A 15,699-nucleotide genomic window follows, 5' to 3' on the forward strand; every position below is an offset into this window, starting at 1 on the left:
TCAGCTTTGAAATCCCGTACATATTTTTAGCAGGGAAGCCCATTACCATCAGAGAGAGAAAAAAAAAGCTTATTTAATTTGCAGCACGTCTCACTCATCCATTTCTGAGATAATAAATCTAGGAGTTCATTTTTGACAGATGCTTTAGATAAAAGCCCATCAGGCGGCTTTCTTCACCGAAGTCTAAGTTACCATTGATGTCGCATTGAATATTCTTTGATAAATCAAGCCTTTATGGTGCAGCATACCAGTGTAATATTCTGAGTGGCGAGACAATGCCTCATGAAATAATAATAGACTGAATGGCACTTACCAGGCTGTGTTGAACTCCACGTGAGCGTCAAAGAAGCCTACAACAGGAGCAGTGGCTGCGTTCCAGCCGTGAATCCTGGCACGAATGAGGCCTTCTCTCTTACTGTTCCTCACGATCTTCACCAGGCCAGGATATCGTTTATTCACATAATGATCCAGATTGAACTTTAGCTCCACTGTGAGAAAAATAAAAAAATAAAAAATAAAAAATAATAATAATAATAATAATGCGAAATAAAAACCTTCTACATCACAATTTATAATCTTATATCTCATGTTTATCAGAAATATATATATTCTGTCTGGTTCTTGAATCTGATTGGCTAAAAAAACAGCATTAGTCCAGCCTCTTCACTCGTCACCCTTGTGTATTACTCTGCACACATACAGCAACAAGCAGAGGACACTCTACATTTTGACAAATATTGCAGCTGTTGGACGACATAATGTAGTTTTGAGGCTTTTTTGTCGAGAATGTAGTTGTTTAGATTGCAACTATGCAGTTTATTTATAAGGATAGTGCCTATGTTCAAATATTTATAATTTCTGTGTCGGCGGCCATTAGCCTGTCATTGAGCAGACCAAAGATGGCTGACCTTGGTTATCCACAAGATGGCAACATAGACCGCATAATAAGCCCTAAGAAAAAAAAAAAAAAAAAGCGTAATTTCTAACTAAAGTTGATCAAATCATTATTACACAGGTAAGTGATCTGAGTCAATCTCTCTCTTTTGTATGTTGTAGTGTTGTATTTATATCATACAATTGTAGTGTTTTGAGTGTGGGATGGGACTCAGAAATCAAGAATGTATGTATTTTGTGATGGCCACTCTTTGTATAACCATGAGTTACTTGGGATTGGCCATCTGCTTGTTTCTAATGTGTCTCCTGTTTTCATTACTGCAGACTAGTTTAGTAAAAAGAAAGAAGAAATGCCTGCATGTGTTCAGCGTTTTTCCTTATCACAAACACAACAATAATCTGGTAGTGTTTGTGTTGCTTTGGCATTTTTGGGGTTAATTATTGCGATATCCCGATTGCAGCAGAGCAATATTGGAAAATCCCTGTATACTGATGGCATTTCATGCCGTTCAGCCTTATAATTAAAAAAATTCAGCAAAATCACCTGTTTTGTCATTACACACAAATGGTAGGTCTAATGTGACGTTGGTGAATAAGCAACTGACATCTTGTTCTGACATATTTATATTTACATTATTCTGAAATAGATTAAAGTGTTCTAATCAGTGAAATTATAAAATACTCCATCCTTCAAAACAGGGACAATGGCATCCCTGTTACCAAGGACGCATAACAAGTGTCCTATTGAAATATGGAGTAGTACACTTGAAATAAAATTTGAAATGTGCGAAAAAAATATAATATTTAAAAATAAATATATCCAAGATACTATATTAATAAATAAATAAAAATAAGAAAAAGAAACAGAGTGAGAGAGATAAGATATGGTACACTATGTGAAAAAGTAAGCTATATATAATCAAATCTATTTGTATTTATTTTTAACCTTTTTTAAAATCTCAGTAGGCTTAATTAATCAATTGAATATGCGTGGATTTATTAATTATGTAAGCTGTTGGATGCATAAAATAAGTATTTAAGAGATTAAGTATTGTATTTTAACAAAACAAAAAATTTATTTTTAAAAAATTAAGTGTTTAATTTTCATCATGATTATTTAGACAAAAACTATACGCTTATATATTAATGAGCAGGCAACTTACAATAAGAAAAAAGAAAATAAGAAGTGTTTTAAGAGTTCACTTTCTAAGTCCACAAGGCTAAGAAACACCACAGACACTTCAACTAGTGAACCTGAACCAAAATAAACATTGGAAAAAAATGTTCAGGATTTCAGGTAGAGCCCTGTGTTGAATTCTGTATGATAAACCCTGCAGCATAAAAGAAAAAAGGCAGGTTTTAGTGGCACTATAGATGACATGGTAAATAAATCAGCCTGCATCTCCCCACTTCTTGAGTCTCTCAGAGTTAGCGATCTGTCCTCATTCAATAAGAACTCTGGGAGGTAAACAAATGGAGTGCAAGGAGAGCACGCACACACTCAAACACACACAAACACACACACACACATACACACACACACACATACACACACACACACACACACACACACACACACACACACACGTACACACACTCAAGGAAGACAGATGAGTGTTTGGGCTCTTTCCTGCAGGTTGCTGAGTGCTCTAGTTTCTATGGGGAGAGAAATAAGAAGGAACAGAGCACTCTTTAAGGCACTGATGCACACAACTGCCTTCCCCTCTCATTCATCAGCTCAGGAGAACCATTAACATTTTAGTGTTTCAATGGGGGCAATGGGGAAACCTGCCACTGGACTTAATCAGCCAAAAATATGACTTGAAATTTCTCTGAGCAAAATGTAGGAATTTGTACATAAACATCCATAAACATTTGTTTTTAAGCAAACATTTGAATGAACATTTAGCACAAATATATATTTTATGAATATACCATACCATAGATTGTTTCAATGTGGTGATGTCATTGGCCCATGAACATTCAATCATAACTTAATTTTGTTATTATAACATTATGTATCAATATGTGGATCTTTCTGGAATCTCGGAAGCTGTCGAATTAAAAAAAAATAATACACAAATACATTAGAACCATTGTTGTTGTTTACATCCCTTAAAACTGTCTACACTATAAAAAAATCTGCAATTGTGTGGTTATTTCCGGCAGCAGGGGTGTCTAAAAAACCCAGTAAAATAACAGCAGTTAAATTACTGACATTTACCGTAAAATAACAGATATTGAATTACATAAACTTACCAGAAATTTAAATTTAAGAAAATTTCTGTAATTTAATGACCGTTATTTTACTTTTTCTTTGCAGCACCCCAGTTTTCGGAAATATAACGTAAAATTACAGATTTTTTTTAACAAGGTACATATTGTGATACTGAGAACCATACCAGAAACAAGTCTTGTTTTCTATCCAACTTTTAGGAACAACAAATAATAACTTGACTTCTAGTTGATCATTTGTTATCAGAAATGGTTTATATAAAAGGCAAAGGCCTCTGGATTATGCTTATTTTCCCAAAATAAAACATGATCATGCAAAGAAAGTGTTCTTGCAGGACTCCTGGAGTTTATCAAGATTCTTTGGATTCATCTTCTATGCCTCCTTCTACATCTTGCTCAGACATTCTCAATAATGTTCATGTCTGGTGACTGGGCTGGCCAATTCTGGAGCACCTTGACCTTCTTTACTTTCAGGAACTGAAGCATGAGAAGGAGTGCTATCCTGCTGAAAAATTTGCACTTTCCTTTTTGGTTTGTAATTTAATGGGCAGCACAAATGTCTTGTTACCTCAGACTGTTGATGCTGCCATCCACTCAGATCTCACATGCCCCCATACTGAAAGTAACCCAAACCATGATTTTTCCTTTCTCCAAACTTGACTGATTTCTATAAGAATCTTGGGTCCATGCGGGTTCCAATAGGTCTGCTGTGGTATTTGTGAGGATTAGGATGCAGTTCAACAGATGATTCATCTGGAAAATCTACCTTCTATTACTTTTCCAAATGATCAACTAGAAGCTATTATTTGTTGTTCCTACTAGACTTTTGTCAGGTAGTTTATGCTTTCACTAGATTAAATGAATGGGTCATTAAAATTTTTAAATTAGATTAATTGGGATGATTTTGCAAACAGGTAAAGTATGATAAACCAATCACACGCTTCGATAAACACAGAAGAACACATTTACAAATTAAATAAACAGTATTTCATGGTTTTCTGGTAGCCTAGCAGTATTCAGGCCCAAATCGTATTATTTCCAATAAATGTATATTTGTGTTCCACATCTGTCAAGTTGATACATGATCCAGGACCACACAACCAGTCATAAGGGTCACTTTTGATTTCATACATAATGTGAAAGCTGAATAAATAAGGGCTCCACTGATGTATAGTTTGTTAGGATAGGGTAATATTTATACTAGTGATATAACGATTTTACAATCTCAATATTTAGGAAATTCTAAATATTTTGAAAATCCACTTTAAAGATGAAAAAAGTTCTTTGCTGTGCATATTTGTGATCTAAAATTAATTAAGCTATATTTACAGTAGGAAATTTCTAATATTTTTCATGGAACACAATCTTTACTTAATGCTCTATGATTTTTGGCATAAAAGAAAGATATTGACCCATACATTGTATTTTTGACTAGTATTTTTGTGCAGTATATTTGGGTTTTGTCATCCAGGGTGAAATATATGACGTACACTTAACAAGATACTTGAACAGTAAATACAGAACAATCCAAGTAAATATTAATAAATTAAAAATCTATTTGTTTTGCATAACATACAGCAAATATGTAATGTGAGTTTTTATGTTTGCTGTTTAAAAGATGCCTCTTTGTAATCAAAATATGTCAAATGTCTTCTACTATTTCAACTTTGATTTTGTTTTCAATCATTTTGGGAATGTGGTTTGGGCATTTCTTTGTATTCAAATGTCAGATTAAAATGTATTATGAGTGTACAGCACATAAACATGTTAATTAATTATATTTACAATGACAGATTTTATTGTCAGCTAAGCTTTGGGTATTAAAACATGGTCATAATACGGCGGGCAGAAAATAAAATTTAGCACACGCACACACACACACACACACACACACACACACACACACACACACACACACACACACACACACACACACACACACACACACACACACACACACACACACAGACAGACACAGACACACACAAATGTGCTATGCAAACTTATAGGATTCCCTCTGGTGCGTTTGGAACAAGACTGAAATTAAGAATCACGAGTCTGATTTTTTTTAATAAACAGTCACCCATCAATGAAGAACAACTATCCATCCATCATGCTCTAAACTGAAACGCAAAAAGAGGTTCTGGAACGCAGCGGATCAAAATCGAGCATTACCAACATATTTGAAATCCCTGCTGATCCTGATAGATGAGCTGTGGCAAAGGGATTGCTTTGCTTTATTTAATCAACATGGGAGGCTTTATCATTTTTCCTCTGCGCATATCAAGAACCCTGGTTTGATATACAACCACACACGATAGCTAGTGAAGGCTGCATATGGCGCTGGAATAGCAATTAATGCAATTAAAGAAAGCCATTTTCCTCATGGATGCACATGTGTACGTGTGACACCATGCTTTGGGAGAAATAAAGCTTAAAGGCATATTACACCAAAAAATTTAAATATGTTGCTAAATTAGCCCTTTCAAGATGTATGTGACTTTGTATTAGATTTTTAGTTGCACATGTGGTGCTTGGTGGTTCTTAAAATATATTTTACAACTCTAATTAGACCACTTAAGATCTGTTTTTCCAATTAGCAACAGAAAAAACCTATGTTGACCAATGACTTGCCTAATCAACAAAACTTGAGTCGTTAACCTAATTACCCTATTTAAGCTACAATGTACACCTATTTCATCATAGCTGCAAATTAATCATAACTTAAAGGCTTCATTATTTATCAATATATGGACCTTTTTAGATGATTGGAAACTGCAGAAATTAAAACAGGAAATACGTTAGAACCACTGTTGTTGTTTACATCTCTCAAAATGGTCTATAATCTCATGGTCTCTTATGCTGAGTTCAGACTACACGATTTTCTAAGTAGTCGTGTCACAGATGTTTTCACACTGCATGACTATCTGGGCTAGTGTTTCGTCGCTGCTTTGTTTACACTGCAAGATGGATCGGCGACAGGGACTTTCACACTGCATGACTTCACAATATAAGGATCGCCGACGACTTCGTCCAAACTACGTCTCACAGCCAAAAACACATAGTATATTTTTTTGTTATTAACTACATAATGAGAAAGAAGCCTTTAATGGGGTAGAAAGTGTACATATTTGCTCACCTGGGTTTAAAGGAAATTAGCCATTTCTCTCCAACTGAAGTTGATAATTAATTAATTTCTTACTGTATGAAACGTCAAACAGGCATGGGTGCTCCTGTCAAACCTCCACTAGTTTTTCCTCCATTTCTTGGGTTCAATTAAACCAAAAATGAGCGCTTTTAACTTCTCCCCCAGTCTCCTGCTGGCCTACAGGTATACGCACACACACACACAAAAGTGAATGTTGCTCTCTCATTGGCTGTAGGCGATCGCCGATGTTATTTTCAGTCAATACTCATTTCACACTGCATGATTTGAATCGCCGACAGCTGCAGATATTTAGTACACCAAATATCTCACAGACATCGGTGATTCTCTCAGACCATGTCTTTGATAGTTCATACTGTGTGATTGTCACTCACATGCACGAGTACCGATTTGCCTGTGATTTCAGGCATTTGGCTGTGATTTTTCAAAACCTGTCGGCGAGCCAAAATCGGGAATAAAATCATGCAGTCTGAACTATGCATTAATATTTTCAATAAATGTACAGTTAAAGTCAGAATTATTAGCCCCCTGAATTATTAGCCCCCCTGTTTGTTTGTTTTGTTTTTTTTCTCTCCGTTTTCTGTGTAACAGAGAGCACTTTTTCAACACATTTATAAACATAATAGCTTTAATAACTTATCTCTAATAACCGTTTTTTATCTTTGCCATGATGACAGTAAATAATATATGAATAGATATTTTTTAAGACTCTTCTATATAGCTTAAAGTGACATTTAAAGGCTTAAATAGGTTAATTAGGTTAACTAGGCAGGTTAGGGTAAAGTTCTTGTATAACGATGGTTTGTTCTGTAGACTATCGAAAACAAAATAGCCCTAAGGGGCTAATAATTTTGTCCTTAAAATGGTGTTTAAAAAATTAAAAACTGCTTTTATTATAGTTGAAATATAACAAATACGACTTTCTACAGAAGTAAAAATATTATCAGACATACTGTGAACATTTCTTTGCTCTGTTAAACATCATTTGGGAAATATTTAATAAAGAAAAAAAAATCAAAGGGGGGGCTAATAATTCTGATTTCAACTGTACATGTTGCAGACGTGTGATAAATTATATTTATTATTTACATTGGTTGTTTATTTAAATTTGACCAAACAGATGGAGTTGATGTCTGTTCCACGCAGGACCACAACACCAGTCATAAGGGTCACTTTTTTTCATACATAATTTACAGCTGAATAAATATGCTGTCCATTGATGTAATAATAATGCAACAATGGAATAATGTAATGGAAGTATGTCAATCTTCTTGGTATTAAAACCCTTAGTATTGCTTAATAACTTTGACTCAAATAACAGCACATGTGTTTGATATGTATGCAGCTAATGTGGTTTAGAGAACAACTGTATGCATTGTATTTTGTGACTTGTAACACATTCTCTCACCCACTCTCTCTCTCTCTCTCTCTCTTTCTCTTTTATAAATGCATGCTTGTAAATACATGTGTTGTCTATACCTTGGTGTTACCATTATTAAATGTTTGAGCCCACACAGATTGCTTGCTTTTTACACACAGAACAAGTTACTTGAACTCTTAATGTAGTGAACTGTTAATGTAGTAAGATGAATTATTCTTTGAATTAATAGACAAATAAATTGTAGCCTCTGACAGACTAGCAGTTTAATTAAATGTAATTTTAGTTCAGCTACCATTAACAATAAAGTCAATCCAAATATTCATAATTAAAAAATACCTTGTTTTTAAAAATTATGAATATTAATAATTTAATGAGCTTAATTCGCTACACAGCTTGGTCCTCTGTCATTTTCTGTCTGATTCAGGCACAAACTGATAACGACTAACAGCTACTCTGACTGACAGTATTTACACAGGGAAAAAGCACGTGCTTGTAGGGGCGTGACACTTTTCCTGGTGACGTGGAGCCGATCTGCAAATCACAGCACGTTATGTTAGCTGACCAATCAGAGCCTCTTGAGGGGTGCCTTTCAGAGTAACAAGGAAATATGACAGTCATTTTCATGTTAGCTGAGTAGCTGTATATAATAAAAGTATGACATATGAAATAATAACGTGATTTTCCACAAATGAAGCATGGGCACACATTGCTTTACGTCTTAGACCATACTCACACTATGTACAGTTGCCTCGAACCGGGCCAAAGCACATTTGTCCTCCCGATGGCCCGCACTTACATTACAATCGGGCCTGGGCATGCTTACGTCAACGATGCTGCGCTGTTCAGTAAGCGCTCTCGTTCACCACAGTTGAGATTTCTCTAGTTATATCGCTTTAGTCCTTAGGGATGCGGTGACACGCAGTCATATATTTCACCGTACAGATCAGCTAATTTTGATGCTCAAAAACAATCACAAAGCCCTTGTGCTGCAGGAATTACAAGGGTTTGCTGAAGGTGCGCAGCTGTCCTGCAGTGAGGGGTTTGCGTATTTAAGAAACTACGGCAGCTTGTGTTCACTGAACAGTACGAATGATAAATAAATTCATATGAAACAGTCCCTTAAAGTCACGTCTCGCTTTTAGTTTCGGGCTTTGGCGCGTTTTGCACTCACACACAAGCCTACCGCACCAAAGCCCAAGTGAACCGCGCTCAGGCACACCTCTTCCAACCGGGCTAGGGCTGACCAAGTGAACCGTTTCAGCGCACTCACACTTCTCAAACGATTCGGGAAACAGGCCTGGGCATGGTACGGATAGCATAGTGTGAGTAGGCTCTTACAAACACAAACAAACCTTAAAAATACACTCTGGACCACCCCTTTTCAGTGGATAACATAATTGTTCCAGGTCTATCTGCCTTAAAGTACATACATCTGATAAAGGCATTTTCTAGATGAAGGATGTATTACTACTCTATAGGCAATCAAGATTAACAGGAGATTGGTAGAAACTGTGTATTCTGTCCACTTTAAATTCCTAATGTATAAGTATTTTAACTGCGTTGTTTGATTTTAGGCATGAAGTCAACATTTACAAGCTGGGTTCTCAAATAAAAGAGCGTCCTTGAAAAGTACTAAACAATCTCCTCATTCAAAGGGGCTGAATTTCTATTTATTTGAATTGAAACCCATTATAGTATGTTTACAAGCAACGTCTAAATGAATTGAGTTTCAAAAGGGCGCAATACTAGTCCATGTCTGATGAGATGAGAAAAATAGACGCGATGTCCCTTAATATTATTCACAAGGTGAGAATGAATGTTGGCCTGCATAACAGGATTGGGTTGAGATTAATCCAAACAGACAGGGATGATGGAAGGACAGAAGAGGAGGACAAAACCCTTATTGGCTTCAGTGAATAGTGGAACAGGAGAACGCCACTCTATTAAACGTCTTCATAATGGACAAGAGACTTATAGAGATAGAAACACGCTCTCGCTAAGGTCAATTCATTATTCGAGTGGTGACGGTGGCTGCACCTCCAGCCGATTTTGGGCGTTTGTGTTAAACCAGAGACGACAAGCTACAGCGCAGAGAAAAGGTCAAGCAGGCAACCTTTGCATGTTAACAGTTTAATGTCAGCTGGAAAGAAGCTGAAACATCAGCAGGAAATTAGCATATGAAATTAGAAGCGACCAGAGCCACATCCAGAGACGCTGACTGTTTGAGATAACAGCGAATTGGGAAGATAGCAGTTCTGCCAGTCAACACTTCTGCGTAATGTTTCGCCATGTGTGGGTTTATCTTTTTGTTTCGCAATCAAGATTGAGAAGTGCTGCTGTTTTAAATGTGTATAGCTGCTAAAACTGCTTATTTGTAACATTTTGGAGTATATAGAAAAGTGTAATATAAAAGTTAATAAATATTATTATCTGTAGGCACAACTCAATAAATCAAACAAAAAAACTAATGTGGAAAGTTTGCATAATTTTTTTTTTTTTAAATAAAAAAATACAGTAAAACAGCAATATTATGAAATATTACAATATTCCTTTATTAATGGTGCTCCATTTGAACGTCATAGTTTCATTAATATAACATTATTATCAGCTAAACGATTCATGAAGGATCATGTGACTGACTATTTTTCACAATATTTCTGCTTTACTTGTATTTTTTCTTTATTGTAATTATTATCTGTGATAAGTAAATGGGCGAAGCAGTGGCGCAGTAGGTAGTGCTGTCGCCTCACAGCAAGAAGGTCGCTGGTTCGAACCTCGGCTCAGTTGGCGTTTTTGTGTTGAGTTTGCATGTTCTCCCTAATACATATAATTATTATTTATGATGGATTATCTGACCAATCATAGTTCATGAGGTTATGTTTTATTGTATTTTTGATCAAGTGCAACAAATAATAATAATAATAATAATAATAATAATAATAATAATAATAATAATAGTAAAATAATAATGAAATAATAATAATAATAATAATAATAATAATAATTATTATTATTATTATTATTATTATTATTATTATTATTAATACTTTTTATTAAAATACCATGTGTGATACTTGAAGGATGATCACGTGCACACAGTTAACGTTAGGCCAATTAATAATCTGTTCAAAAAATGTTTTAAGAGACAGCAACCTGTGCTCCTAACAAAAGGACTGTGGGTGCATGTTCATCACTTTTTGTCTAGTCTATTTGAAAGAGAATTGATCACACCAGTTGCTTGGTATGGTTGCTTCATGCAAGGAAACAGGAGCACACACAAATTTAAAACAGTTGCGCGCACCACATCAGCTTTTAGCGTGAGTGATCATCCTCTCATTAGGTACCTGCTTTCTTTTACTCGCGCGAACACAACTATTTTTGTCAGTCATGTTGCTTCTTGATTCTAAAATCGCATTTGCAGGCATATTGTACCATTCTTATTTTTGAACTCAGCTTTTAAGGAAATTACAATATAAAAATTATTTCCAACCGGCCAAAGTGGCTAGTGACGGTGCCTGTCTAAAAGCTGAAATCTACCCGCATTTGGCAGGTGTAATGTCAAGCCCTGGTAATGTTCAATGTACTTAATTTGTAAAAAAAAATTAGGTTAACTTAATTGATTTCTGTTGGGAAAACATGAAGGAATTGTGAGGAATTGTTTTGTGTAAATGTAACAACTAATTTATCAATTATTAGTAAGCATCAAATAAAGAGTATATTGATGTAAAATAGTTGATGTTTTGTTGAGAGAGAATAAGCCTAAAAAATAATGTGATCCAAAGGATAAGAAAGTGAACTAAGAACAAAAAAAAAGGGTAAATTTGTTTACTTAGAATCTGGACTGTTTTTAGGCTGTCAAATATTTATGAACAGACAAAAAGAAAAAGACTCAGTGGCAACTGTAACTATTACAATCCATCTTTTTTTGTTAAAGGAAAAACCTGAAACAGTGTTAAAGAATGCACACCTCAGGGTTTACTCTCGAGGTTGTTTTTCTTTTGCTGTTGATTTTTCCTCCAACCAAGCAACAAAAATGATTGTTTGCTAGACGAAAACACAGACTGTAGCTGTATACCAAAACAGGTTCCTCATATTTTATCCTGGGGTGTGTATTTACACAGCATTTTATGTACACTTCCTTTGTAAAAAGCTTTTATGTCTGGAGCAACAGCAGAAACGTTTACAGCGGAGTTCGTTTCAGACAAAACAAAGCAATAAACAGGTGAAACCTATAAAGGAGACACAAAGGGATTTGTCCGTACCGCTGTCGCTGTTGTCATCCACCAGGATGATTTCTTTGAGCAGATGTGCCGGAGTGTGGTTGACCATGCTGTGAACTGAGCGAAGGATGACAGAAAGAGCTTCGTTCACAAAGATGAAGACCACAGAGATCTGGGGAAGGTCATCGGAGTAGGTCAGCTGCTTACACCTGGACAAAAACAGACAGCAGTGTGATCGGTTTGCAGCCTTAAAAACTGACCATTCAATCAGTTTATATGACAGGATGACAAATGACCATATATATACAGTGGAAGTCAGAATTATTAACCGTCCTGTGCAATTGTAATTCTTTAAAAATATTGGTGACACTTTAGTTTACCTTGTAACATTCAAAGCATTCGAACGGCTGCTACCGAAATTGCCTACTAATTAGTAGGTACTGCATTTGAATTTAAACGTTCTACTCAGCCATAAGAAAAGTTAGTTCTATACAGTAAGAGTGTGAGCAGTATGAATAGAACTTGGATGTACAACATCCGCCATTTCGTCATCATCACATGACCTACCCACGCCAGTTGCGTCACTTCACTCCCATTAATAAATTCTCTCTAGTGGGACATCATGGGATAGCGTAGCATCCATCCGATGCGCACTTCAGAATCTCACCTCTCACATACTGATTTTCAAATTCTATGAATTCAGACATAGTACTCGGCTCACATACTGTTTTTAGCGTATTATATAGTATGGAAAAATGCGATTTTGGATGTTTTCTGTTTTCTGATTCTGTTAATTGTTTTATGCTGTTTGCAGCCTAAACTGATCACTTTGCCTGAGCCCCGACTACTCTTTCAGATAACCTGCATGCTCCTGCTTCTCTCCTGTATTGACCATTGCCTGTCTGACCATTCTCAGTTGAATAAAGTAATGCATGTGGATCCTCAACACCATTGTCAGTGTCCTACAGTTACAGGTTATTATGGTTACTAGGCAAGTTAGGATAAATAGGGGAGTTATTGGACAACAGTGGTTTGTTCTGTGAGCCGCTATCTTGTAGCTCTCTATTTGCATGCTTTGTTATTATTTGTATTTTTCTTTATAATTGTTATTAATATTATTATTATTATTAATAATAATAATAATAATAATAATAATAATAATAATAATAATAATAATAATAATAATAATAATAATATTATTATTATTATTATATGGGAGCTTCCTTTATAGTTCATTGAAATTCTAAGTGTCTTCATCAGAATGCTGCAAACAATTGTGGCTTTGGTAGAACTTGGTAGTTGCATGCATGCATACAATCCATTTACTGAAAATATCATTGGATTTCATTGGATTTACTGAGATTTTTAGGGTAAATGGTTGCAAACAATTTAAATGGGCTGAACAAACAAACTGAATTTAGAAATGTTCAACTTTTTGGTTTAAATTCTGCCCATATAAATTATTACCCATATAAACCAATTACCTTAAAAAATCTAGTAAATTTAATGATTTGAAATTTTATTTCAGTCTGGGCTTGGCTTAAAATAAGCTAAATGGTTGCAAAATAATCATCATACGATACGTATGCTGTTTGCAATCAAAAATTACAGCATAGAGGAATTAACAGGATAACACAAAGAACACAGGGCAGGTTATTTGGGAAGTACAATCTACAAATCGTTCTGTAAAACAAACCTTTATACAGCCCTAAAAAAAGATAGGCCACACTGGGGAAAAATTCAGGCTTGCAACATGGCCATTATTCCACACTGTAAATGCAGAGTGGTTACTATGGAAACCATAAGTTCCTGATCAACATCTCACTGTGAAATCCATCCTGAGCTCTGGGAAAACAGCATGAGGCACCAGCCCGCATGGACTTTACTCTCAGCACTTTTAATATGGCTGAGGATTATGGAGCTCAGGAATAGGTTATATTTCATAAAATACGATTACAAAGACTAGCTTTGGCATTTAGCCGATTAAAATTCTCAGAGCAATCATATTATTGAGGAATGTATTGATATATACAGGTATTTTGAAAAAGGTATACTGGAAAAATTATTAATCGTATTGCACAATTCCAAGTTAACAAAACCATGCTTAAGCATCAATATTGCATTACAATTAGGACTGCACAATATTGGAAAGCTCAGACATTGCAATATATTATTTTTCTTCAATAAATATTGCGATATAAATAGTTTCACAAGATGGTTTAAATCACTATTGGCATTTTTCTACGGTGTCTTAGGTACAGAACTTGAATAATCACAATGCAAAAAAACAAAACAAGAAAAAAAAAAATATATATATATATATATTATTTAATATTATATTTAATTTTTTTAAATTTTTTTTTTCGTACTTTGATTTCTCGTTTCTAGTAGAAAAATCCTTAGATCAAGAAAAATTATTTTGTTTTCACCTTAACTAAAAATTCCTTCTTTCCTTAGAGTCTTTCCTTAAAACAAGTAAATTTATTTGCCAATAGGGAGGTAAAATAATCTTGTTTTTTGCTTTGAATTGTAATTGACTTGCATCCTCGTGAAGCATCAACAACCATCTCCTATGTATTGTGCAATTCCAAGTTCACATCTTGTCAAGTACAGATAAAATTTCTGGTTGTGTACTTGCTCTTATCCTGTTGTCGAGAAAGTGACTTGTGCAAACTTGTGAAGCCAAGGTCTCCCAGAATGCATTGCAGCTCAATCAGCAAAAGCTAATGGCAGAGGAGAAAACCCGCACGATTTAAAAAATACTCCTCTGTTGCATCACAAAATAAAGTTTTATGAGTATTTCAGGTGAGAATGTAGTTCTTTTAAACTCAAATCTGTGGTCTATTTACAAAGATGGCATGTATTTTTGACAACATGTTTTAATTTAGGCATAGCCTGTCAGCGGGAGCTTCATCATCACATCCTCTGGCAAGAGCAACTTTACATCTGCCAGTCCATCTTGGATGTAGCGCTGGATCTCATCTGTCTATTGTAGCATAGACAGCATATTGTGACATGACATATAATACATTTTGTGTGTGTCTTACAAAAGTATCTTTAAATCTGTTATTTGCTCTCAGGTGTATTATTTTGGCAGTGTTATTTTGTTATGTTTTATAATTATTTTTAATTATGTTACATGTTTTACAGTTTGTCTTTGTTTACCAAATTACTTAAAGCTATCTTTATTTCCAATTGTTTACATATTGTACTTTATACTTGTAAAATGTCCATTGTAGTTTTTAAAATCTGGTAATTAAAGCAGCATAGGCTCATCCTAAAAATGTAGCCCTATATAAATTTCTGGAGATCGTGAATTATGTAGCCACAAGTATGTCAATGTTTCTTTTTGCGATTACCAGCTGACCGCTTACATCCATATGAACGGTTTTCCGGCGGTTAACAGTTTGTCCAGTTAGCTAGCCATTTACATCGCTGGACCTGAGATGCAGAGAGGAGATGGCCCTGACAACTGGGTTTGAGTCTGGTGAAGAACGGTTTCAGAAAGCAGGTAAGACAAAAAAAATAAAATTTAAATAAATAAATAACAGGGTAAGAATGTGGTAAAAAATCAGACAAGGACATTCCTTTTTCCTAATTGCTTTTTAAATTTGTCGGTTGGGTTTAGGGAAGTGGATGGGCGGGTCAATCTGCGCTTTTGTAAGCACTATTGGGATTGGGTTTAGGGAAGGAGATCGCACTGCCGAGAGATCTCAAAAAGTGTACACAAAAGTGTTTTTTGTGGATTCGCGAAAACAAAACCTGCAAAAAACGTACCTCCTGGGACGTATTTGATGGTCTCC

The 15,699-nt window shown here is 35.2% G+C and overlaps 1 protein-coding gene across 5 annotated transcripts in view; it reads right to left on the minus strand.

Moving 5' to 3' along the window:
* The window catches only part of galnt9 (polypeptide N-acetylgalactosaminyltransferase 9), a 196,045-nt gene that overhangs the window by 115,542 nt on the left and 64,804 nt on the right, over positions 1-15,699 (minus strand). For all 5 annotated transcript variants that reach the window (XR_015491057.1, XM_087253362.1, XM_087253359.1 and 2 more), the window contains 2 exons: positions 11,939-12,105; positions 314-488 (listed from right to left, as the gene is read on the minus strand). Coding sequence is in view for 4 of the 5 variants with exons in the window: in XM_087253362.1 (XP_087109488.1) it covers positions 314-488; positions 11,939-12,105 (342 nt within the window). In the remaining variant the exon portion in view is untranslated. The remainder of the gene's footprint in view (positions 1-313; positions 489-11,938; positions 12,106-15,699) is intronic.

Source organism: Danio rerio, chromosome 5 (assembly GCF_052040795.2).
Source record: "Danio rerio strain M-AB ecotype USA chromosome 5, GRCz13ab, whole genome shotgun sequence".
Lineage (NCBI taxonomy): Eukaryota > Metazoa > Chordata > Actinopteri > Cypriniformes > Danionidae > Danio > Danio rerio.